This window comes from Dama dama, chromosome 21 (genome assembly GCF_033118175.1).
Source record: "Dama dama isolate Ldn47 chromosome 21, ASM3311817v1, whole genome shotgun sequence".
NCBI lineage: Eukaryota > Metazoa > Chordata > Mammalia > Artiodactyla > Cervidae > Dama > Dama dama.
This window is the reverse complement of record NC_083701.1, coordinates 3598218-3607500: the sequence shown is the minus strand read 5'-3', so window position 1 is coordinate 3607500 and position 9283 is coordinate 3598218. Positions and strand designations below refer to the sequence as shown.

Here is a 9283-nt window from a genome sequence, read left to right as displayed (position 1 = left end):
GGTGGTGGTGATGGTGGTGGTGGTGGTGGTGATGGTGGTCGTGATGATGGTGGTCGTGGTCGTGGTGATGGTGGTGGTGGTGGTGGTGGTGGTGGTGGTGCTGGTGGTCGTGATGATGGTGGTCGTGGTCGTGGTGATGGTGGTGGTGGTGGTTATGGTGGTGGTGATCGTGGTTGTGGTGATGATGGTGGTGATGGTGATGGTGGTGGTGATGGTGGTAGTGGTGGTGGTGGTGGTGATGGTGGTAATGATGGTGATGGTGGTGGCGGTGATGATGGTGGTGGTGGTGCAGATGGTGGTGGTGGTGGTGGTGGTGATGGTGGTGATGGTGGTGATGGTGGTGATGGTGGTGGTGGTGGTGATGGTGGTGGTGATGGTGGTGATGATGGTGGTGGTGATGGTGGTGATGGTAATGATGGTGGTGATGGTGGTGGTGGTGGTGATGGTGATGGTGGTGGTGGTGATGGTGGTGGTGGTGGTGGTGATGGTGGTTGTGGTGGTGGTGGGGGTGATGATGGTGGTGGTGATGGTGGTGGTGATGGTGATGGTGATGGTGATGGTGTTGATGGTAATGGTGGTGGTGGTTGTGGTGGTGGTGGTGGTGGTGATGGTGGTGGTGGTGATGGTGGTGGTGGTGGTGGTGATGGTGGTCGTGATGATGGTGGTCGTGGTCGTGGTGATGGTGGTGGTGGTGGTGGTGGTGGTGGTGGTGCTGGTGGTCGTGATGATGGTGGTCGTGGTCGTGGTGATGGTGGTGGTGGTGGTGGTGGTTATGGTGGTGGTGATCGTGGTTGTGGTGATGATGGTGGTGATGGTGATGGTGGTGGTGATGGTGGTAGTGGTGGTGGTGGTGGTGATGGTGGTAATGATGGTGATGGTGGTGGCGGTGATGATGGTGGTGGTGGTGCAGATGGTGGTGGTGGTGGTGGTGGTGATGGTGGTGATGGTGGTGATGGTGGTGATGGTGGTGGTGGTGGTGATGGTGGTGGTGATGGTGGTGATGATGGTGGTGGTGATGGTGGTGATGGTAATGATGGTGGTGATGGTGGTGGTGGTGGTGATGGTGATGGTGGTGGTGGTGATGGTGGTGGTGGTGGTGGTGATGGTGGTGGTGGTGGTGGTGATGGTGGTGATGGTGGTGATGGTGGTGGTGGTGGTGATGGTGGTGGTGATGGTGGTGATGATGGTGGTGGTGATGGTGGTGATGGTGGTGGTGGTGATGGTGGTGGTGGTGGTGATGGTGGTGGTGGTGGTGGTGGTGGTGATGGTCGTGGTGATGGTCGTGGTGGTGAGTATGGTGGTGATGGTGGTGGTGGTGATGGTGGTGGAGGTGATGATGGTGATGGTGGTGATGTCGATGGTGGTGGTGGTGATGGTGGTGGTGGTCATGATGGTGATGTCGATGGTGGTGATGGTGGTCGTGGTGGTGGTGATGGTGGTGCTGTTAGTGATGGTGGTGATGCTGACGGTGGTGTTGGTGAGGTGGTGGTGGTGATGGTGATGTTGATGGTGGTGGTGGTGATGGTGGTGGTGATGCTGATGTCGGTGGTGGTGGTGGTGGTGGTTGTGGTGGTGATGGTGGTGATGGTGCTGGTGCTGGTGATGGTGGTGGTGGTGATGGTGGTGGTGTTGGTGATGATGGTGGTGGTGGTGGTGGTGGTGGAGGTGGTGATGGTGGTGGTTGTGGTGGTGATGGTGGTGATGGTGGTGGTGGTGATGATGGTGATAGTGGTGATGTCAATGGTGGTGGTGGTGATGATGGTGGTGATGGTGATAATGGTGGTGGTGGTGGTGGTGGTGGTGATAATGGTGGTGATGACGGTGGTGGTGATGGTGGTGATGGTGGTGGTGGTGATGATGGTGATGGTGGTGATGTCAATGGTGGTGGTGGTGATGGTGGTGGTGGTGGTGATCGTGATGTTGATGGTGGTGATGGTGATGGTGGTCGTGGTGATGGTGATGGTGGTGCTGTTAGTGATGTTGATGGTGGTGACGGTGGTGGTGGTGAGGTGGTGGTGGTGATGGTGATGTCAGTGGTGGTGGTGATGGTGGTGGTGGTGATGATGGTGATGTCGATGGTGGTGGTGGTGATGGTGGTGGTGGTGATGGTGTTCGTGTTAATGGTGGTGGTGGTGGTGCTGTTGGTGGGGATAGTGGTGGTGGTAGTGACAGAAATATTGTTGGTGGAGGTGGTGGTGAAGGTGGAGATGGCTCATGGTAGTCATGAGGCTATAGTGTTTACAAGACCACATGGGGAATGCAGGACAGACTTGGGATAAGAACCCAGGTCTGTTCTCCACCCCAAACCTTCTGAGAACCATCATCCCTTGATCAGCAGACCCTCCCATCCTCTCCCCCGCCTGTGCTCTGTCCATCACTGCTTCCTGAGCTGAGTGCCCTGTCGCTGTGTGCCGGGGACCATGCCGAGTGGGGCAGACTGCTCTTCCCAGGTCCTGGCCCTTATGTTCCGAGTCACTCTGTCCACCTGAGAGCCCCAGAGCTCCAGGACCCCTTAACTCCTGGGCCCCTCTGAGCTGGCCCCAGGGAACCCTCCCTCCAGCCCTGTCTCTTCCCCTAGTCCAGGTCCTCAGGTGTAAACAGAAGCCCTGCCTGGTTTCCCCATCCTGGCCCTGGACACCTGATGTCCTGGCTCCAGAGCTTTAGGTTTTCCCTGCTAAACTTTTCCTGACTGGCCTCAGCAGGCTGACAGCCACTGCAGCTGCAGGGAACACAGTTCTGGAGTCAGGCAGAGCTGCATTCAAAACCTACTGGGCACCTACTAGCCAGGTACTGCCACTTTATTGTTTGGTTCAACCTGACTCCACTGAATGGGTGTTTCCTGAAGCCTGGTTCTACCACCACAGCCTGTGCTGGGCCCAGGTGGGACTCCACTTCTGGCCTGGAGGTCTAATAGGGAGACTGACAGACACACCCCATACAGGGGTCTTCATTAGTCATGGGTTCAACAGCAAGAGGGGCCACCAAAGTGGAGACATCATGAACTGACCACTCCGAATGTGAGGCTCCAGGAAACGGCCAGTCCAGCCAACACCAGCATCCAGCCCACACCCGGGGTCCCAGCCTCGCTCATCTTCAGAAAAGACACAGTTCACACAGGTACGGACGGTCACAGAGACTTGGGATCTCACTGAGATGATGAAAGGGAGCCGGGGAACTGCTGGACACCCCAAGCCACTGACTAAGGAGGGCCTGGCTGCGGGAGGTCAGATGACAGCGGCAGAGGGGAGACACAGTGTGCCTTCAAAGGAGGAGGGTTTGGCTCTCAGAGGATGGGGAGAAAGCTCAGGAAGGTGGGGAAGTTGAGGCTGTATCTGCAGAGGGTCACTGAGAAGGACACTGTTTGGAGCCTCAGAGGACGCCCACCTCGGGAGCTAGCCAGCCAGCGCCGTCTATTAGGAATTCCTGGTGGCTGGAACTTCATTGGCATCACTCTGCCCATTTCACTAGGAAGAATGAGGCTCAGACAGAAGGAGCTTGTTCAAGACTGCACAGCTGTGAGAGATGGAGCTGGGACTCAAGCCTGCGCTGCTGACCCCAGCGTCTATCTCCAGCCCCTCCTCCCCCAACTCCTCCTTCCCAGGGGACATGGTCCTCCAAAGCTCTAGTTAATCACCAGAGATGCAGGCGAGATCCTGGCCTCCGTTTTAATACTCACATCCTGGCCTCAGTGGGAGCCCTGGCAGAGGGGTAGCGGTGGGGGTCGGAGCAGAGCATGGCCACATCCCCCCACCCAGATCTGCCTAGGATTCTAAAGGCTTTGACCTTGACTTGGAAGCTGATGGGCTGCAAGACGTGGTCCTTTGAGAGTGCCACCTCCCGGGGGCTGGGGGAAGCAGCCTCCTGGTCCCCGCCGCTCCAGAGCACGGCTTCTTCCATATTGGCCTGGGGAGGCTCCTGGGGGGCTGGTGCTTGCTCCTGCGAAGCTTTTCCTCCTGGTCAGGGGCAGGATGGGGCAGGGGTGAGGGTGGGCAAAGGCAGGCTTGGGGTCTAGGGCAGGACCTGCAGTGGGTGGGGCGGGGTCCTCTGAAGTCAGGGTCATGCCTGGGTCTAAGTTTAGGGTGGGGAGTCAGTGAGTCTGCAGGTCGGGACAAAGCCAGGACTGTGCTGATGGCTGAGGTTAGAGGCTGGGTCTGGGGGTGGTCTGGGGGGAGTTGGGTTCAGGAGTGCTGGCGTGGGTTGGGCTGAGGCTGCGGCTGTGGTGGGATTGGGTCCTCCGTGGGGACCCTCAGAGGCTCACCTCTCTGGTGCATGAGGAGCTTGTAGAGATAGGCCACCCCTTCCAGGCTGGAGCTCTGGGTAGTCTTATCTGGGTCCTGGCACAGAATCCCCAGCATGCCCACCAGCTGCCCAATTCGTTTGAAGTCCTCTTTGGGCTGTAGTGAGAGTGCAGAGAACCATTTACACAGATCCTAGCAGCCACGCACTTACCTCAGCACGGCTGGCGTCAGAAAGGATCCCGTCAAACTCTATGCATGGCCGGGATTCAGGTCTGGACAAAATATTTCTGTTGAGTTGCTCAGTTGTGTCCAACTCTTTTGCGACCCCATGAACTGGAGCCTGCCAGGCTCTTCTGTCCCTGGGATTTCCCAGGCAAGAATACTGAAGTGAGTTGCCATTTCCTTCTCCAGGGAGTCTTCCTGACCCAGGGATCGAACCTGTGTTTTCTGCATTGGCAGGCGGATCCTTTACCACTGAGCCACCAGGAAAGCCCCCCAGACAAAACGTTAGGGGTTGCCAGAAAAGCTCAGGACACAAGAGAAAACTATCTTAATGTAATATTTATCAAAATAAAAATGAATACTAAAAAATCTGTCATGAAAAAGTTTCAAAATTTTAAGTAAAGACAGGATCTGAGCCTGCATGTCCATGACCTTGCCTCACTCACCTCACCCTAATCCCAGCCCTGGTTCCAATAAAGCTTTATTCACAACAACAGGTGGCCAGCCCAAGGGCCACAGTTTGCTGATTTGATTGTTTAAGACATCCCATTAAAATATTTATCTTGCTTGCAGAGTGTTTAAGCGCCTCCACAAGTGTTGTGCCCTAGCAAGTGCCTGAGTTGTCTCTCCCAGACCCAATCCTATTTTGCAGAAGTTGATTTTGAGTAAACGGAAGACCCTTTGAGCCCCTGTAGAGGGGTCCTCCTCACCAAAGGAATGCTGGAGGGGTCTGAACACTGAAAACTTGCCTTTGGCAGAATGTGCCTGTTTCCCAGCTGCCCGCCTGCCTGTCCGCCTTCATTAGAAAGGCACGCCTGCCGGGCACGAGGCCGAGGAAGTAATTTCCTCATCTCCCTGTGAGTCTCCCTGAGGAATCGATGCTGATTTTGGCTGATAAATGCAGAACCACTCACTCCCTGAACACGTGATGTTCACTCAACACAAGGGCGTTAGTGACAGGTGGTGGTTAAGCTGTGATCCGTGAAACGACGGAGATGGTGATGGATGAGGGCAGAGGGACAGTGGCTGCCCCGCACAGAGCTGCCCGCCCTAGTCTGGAGCAGGGCGGCACTCTCAGTCTCCCATCTGACGCCCCCTGTGTCCCTCCGAGGAGGACTCCTTTCCTCCCATTTCCCTGAGAGACAGGCTCAGGGTGGACAACCTGCCTGAGGCTTCAAGCTGTGCTGGCAAAAGCCCAGTGTCCTGGGTCAGGCGTCAGGGAGCCTGGGTTCAGCCTTCAGCTGGGAGGCCTTCAGCCGGGACCCCCCGAACCCCCAACCCCGGTTGTTTCCTTGTGTGTGAGGAGGGGGAGTGCCTGGTCAGGCCACAGGGGAAGCGGGGATCCTGCCTGTCCTGGGGGCAGGGACCCATGCACCTTGGCAGGCTCGGGGAGAAGGGCGGCTTGGCGGGTGTGGGCCAGGGGCTGGAAGAGACGGTACTCACGTCCAGGTAGAGGTTGTGGCTCAGGAATTTGAGGAGGGTCATGCAGCTGTGGACAGCCCGCTGCCGCTCATGTGCCTTCTCCGACGCCAGCCAGACGTACAGGTGCTGCAGGTGATGGGGGCAGGGAGGGGCGCGGCCGCCTGGGACCCCAGCTCCGGACAGGCCCCGCCCCCAGCCCAGACCACACCCTAAGCCACACCCATGGCTCAGGACGCTCCCAGCCCCAGCCCCGCGCTGTCCACCACTCGCCCTATCCAGCCTTCCTGTCTCTTTTCACTGCCTCGGCTAATCCCTCTGCTCCAAGCCGCCACTGCGACCCAAGAGGAGGTGTTACTTTTTTCTTGTAGCTGACACGCCCCTCCTGCTGAAAGTCTTTTGCGGCGCCAGGTTCTCAACGTTTCTCTGCAACGTAATTCTTTGCAGAACAATGCTTTTCTGTGCACACCGTAAAGGCACAGAGTTACCAAGAAATTCAAACTCATACTGAGACAGGTTGAACACTTCTTAAACCGCATTTGAGTCTCTTTGTTACAGGGATGGACGATTCTGACGCTGCGTGAGGATGAAGTGCTGGGAGATTCTGTGACTCGGTTGTGTCCTGTGACAACATTTTCTCCTGGTTGGGCTCACACACCACACCCCGACTTCTATCTGTGCACCCCAGGTTGGCAGTCCCTGCTGCAGCGGCTCCCCTCAGCTCCACTGGGCCCCAAGCCTGAGATGGCCTGGCCCCTGCTGACCTAACCTCACTCTGACCCACGGCCCCCACCTCTGCGCCCACCCCAGGCTCCAGCCATGCAGATCCTCCCTCCCTTCCGGCCCAGTGTGCTCGCTGGGGTTGCTCAGCTTTGCTCCTGTGTGCCCTCCTCTGCAGAGGCCTGCTGGCCCTGACCTCCCGCCCTCCCAGCAGAGGCAGCCTCCCCTGTCTGGGCCTCCGCTGACTCTGTTGGCTGCTCTCCCTCCTATCAGGGAAGGACGCTGGAGGGCGGTGACAGAGTGGGGGTGGTAGGCTTGGGAGATGCCCTTGAAGCTGGGAATCTGCTGCAGCGGTGGTTCTCTCAGTGGGAAGGAGGGCAGGTCCCTCCAGGGCAGGGCCACAGCCTCTTTCCTCACCAGCTCACTTTGCTGTGGCCTTCATGGCTCACTTGCCACCAGGCTGTGCTCACTGCACCTGCCCGCCCCACTTGTCCTAAACCGTGGTGACCCCTAGAGATGGACAGCCCTCGTCTAGACCAGTCCCATGCCTGGCTCAGGCCCTGAGGCCTCTGCCCCCCGTCCCTTCCGCACACTGCCCTGCGCCCTCACCGACAGCAGGAAGTGCAGCTCCTCGGCTGTGGGGTTTTGCATGATGAAGTTCTGCAGCATCTGCTCCAGGGCCCCTGCGGTCTCCTTGTAGAGGGTCTGTGTGGGGCGTGGAGCAGGTCAGCGGGCAGCTGAGCCCCAGGGCCAGAGGGATGGTTGAGACCTCCTGGGGGGCCTGTGTGCATCAGCCTCTCGCTGCCCACTTCCTGCACGCTCCCCAGGATGGGCTGCACACCAGCGAGCTCACATCATGCCCAGGAAGGGCCCCCCAGGACCCCCACTGGACAGCCGTGGAGCATGGGTGGTCTGGGGTGGTCTGGGGCCTGTCCCAGGGCATAGGATTTTCAGTGGCCGGGAAGATTCACAAGCGTGTAAGCCGCACAAGACTTGGCCTGGGAGGCTCTCGTATCTACTTGAACACTTTGCCATTGCCATCTTGAAATTCTCAAAAAAGGTTTAAACAAAGGCCCCCCGTTTTCATTTTGCACTGGTCCTGCAAACACAGGAGACCCTCAGTCTTGGCCGCTTGGCGAGTCAGGCTTGCCCAGGGAGGGAAGGGCCACAGGGAGTATCCACTGGAGGAGAGCCCTAGGGCGCTGGCTGTAAGCTCCCTGGGGCCACTTCAGCTCTCTGAGCCTGCCTTTGTCACCTGAGAACTGGGCTGGAGCCAGGCCCCTGTCAGGGTGGACGTGGACACAGGGTGAGCACACACAGGAAGCCCCAGCCCAGCGCCTGGCTCCCGGCTGCATGGCCGTGGGGTCCTCACCTGGTCACTCAGGCACCCTGCACTCCCGCAGGGTTGGAGTCTAGGCAGACGCCCCACTTCTGGAGAGCCGCTGCAGTGGTGTCGCCCTGGGTCCAGGGGCCCCTCACTCTCACCCCCACCCAAGCTGCCTATCTGCTGGCTCCATCCTGGACTCAGCTTGTGGAGGTGGCCTGAAGAGCCCGGCCCAGGGGCAAGGGGCGGAGATCAGCCCTGACTCTCCCTCCCGACACCTCCGCTTCTCTGAGCTGGTTCCCTCACTCTCTGGACGGGTCGCTGCTAGGAAGCTGAGCTGGCGCAGATGCGGGGTGGGCCTGGCGCCCAGCAGGTGCTCAGTTGGCTGCCTGCCCTTTGCAGTGGGCGGGGCCGCATGAGGTTGCGCAATGGCCGGCATCTCCCCGCAGTGCGGCTTCCCTTGGACAGAACTTGAGTGGGCGGCCGGCCAGGGGCGTGGAGCGCACATCAGAGCTCCTTCCTGCAGCCACTAGGACCAGACCAGCTGCAGCAGCGGCGTGGGTGACGCTGAGCTGCACGCTCTCAGTGCCGGCAAGAGGCAGGGAGGCCGCCCATTCTATGTACAGAGCGCTGCTCTGCCCCACACGTGGGACACCCAGGGTCTCCTTTCAGCTTCAGTCCTAAGGGCCACTAGCTCTTGGCTCATCATCCCCTGTTTACAGGTGGGCTCAGAACAGTTGAAAGAAACAGCCCCAGCCCTGGCCTTCAGTGGGAAGAGGGTGCCTCAGGGGCCCCCTCCCAATTCCAGAGCAGTGTGCAGGACTGGACATTCTTCCCTGGGGCCCCCCCTCCGGAAGGGGTGCAGGTGCCAGGCTCGCACCTGTATGTTGGGCGGCTCCAGAAAGAGGCAGGTGTGTTTCTCCAGGACCTCCAGCAGCGGCAGGGATATCACGCTGCGGAGGCTGATGGACAGAAGCCGAGATTTTTTCTCCAAGTCCAGCGGTGGCCTCAGCTTACTGTGGGGAACAAGGCAGGGAGGGCGGGGGCCTCTGTAAGACTGCCACCTGCCTCCCATGGTGGCCTGTGCTGGCTCAGGTCCCTAGCCCTGCCCAGGAGGGCCTTGATGCCTGATGTCTCCCACCTCGCTGTCCTGAGGGGCGCCAAGCCTGAGCTGTGAGGCTGAGGGCGGATGCTGAGCAAGGCACCGTGTGGGGCCGGGGAGCCTACCAGAGACTGGAGATGATGTTAAGGGTCTGCTGGCGCGTCGTGGTGCACAGCATGTCCTGCGGCTCCTTCTCCATCAGAAGCTGCAAATGCCGGGTGAAGGCTGAGTCTCTCCACATACCTGGGCCTGTCCCAC

At 58.9% G+C, this 9283-nt stretch overlaps 1 protein-coding gene across 1 annotated transcript in view; it reads right to left on the bottom strand.

Annotated features, from left to right (window-relative positions):
* Positions 1-9283, bottom strand: part of LOC133042249 (maestro heat-like repeat family member 5) — a 65378-nt gene that overhangs the window by 29554 nt on the left and 26541 nt on the right. The window contains 6 exon segments of the mRNA XM_061122782.1: positions 3784-3936; positions 4245-4394; positions 5904-6008; positions 7209-7380; positions 8793-8939; positions 9151-9230. Coding sequence (XP_060978765.1) covers positions 3784-3936; positions 4245-4394; positions 5904-6008; positions 7209-7380; positions 8793-8939; positions 9151-9230 — 807 coding nt within the window.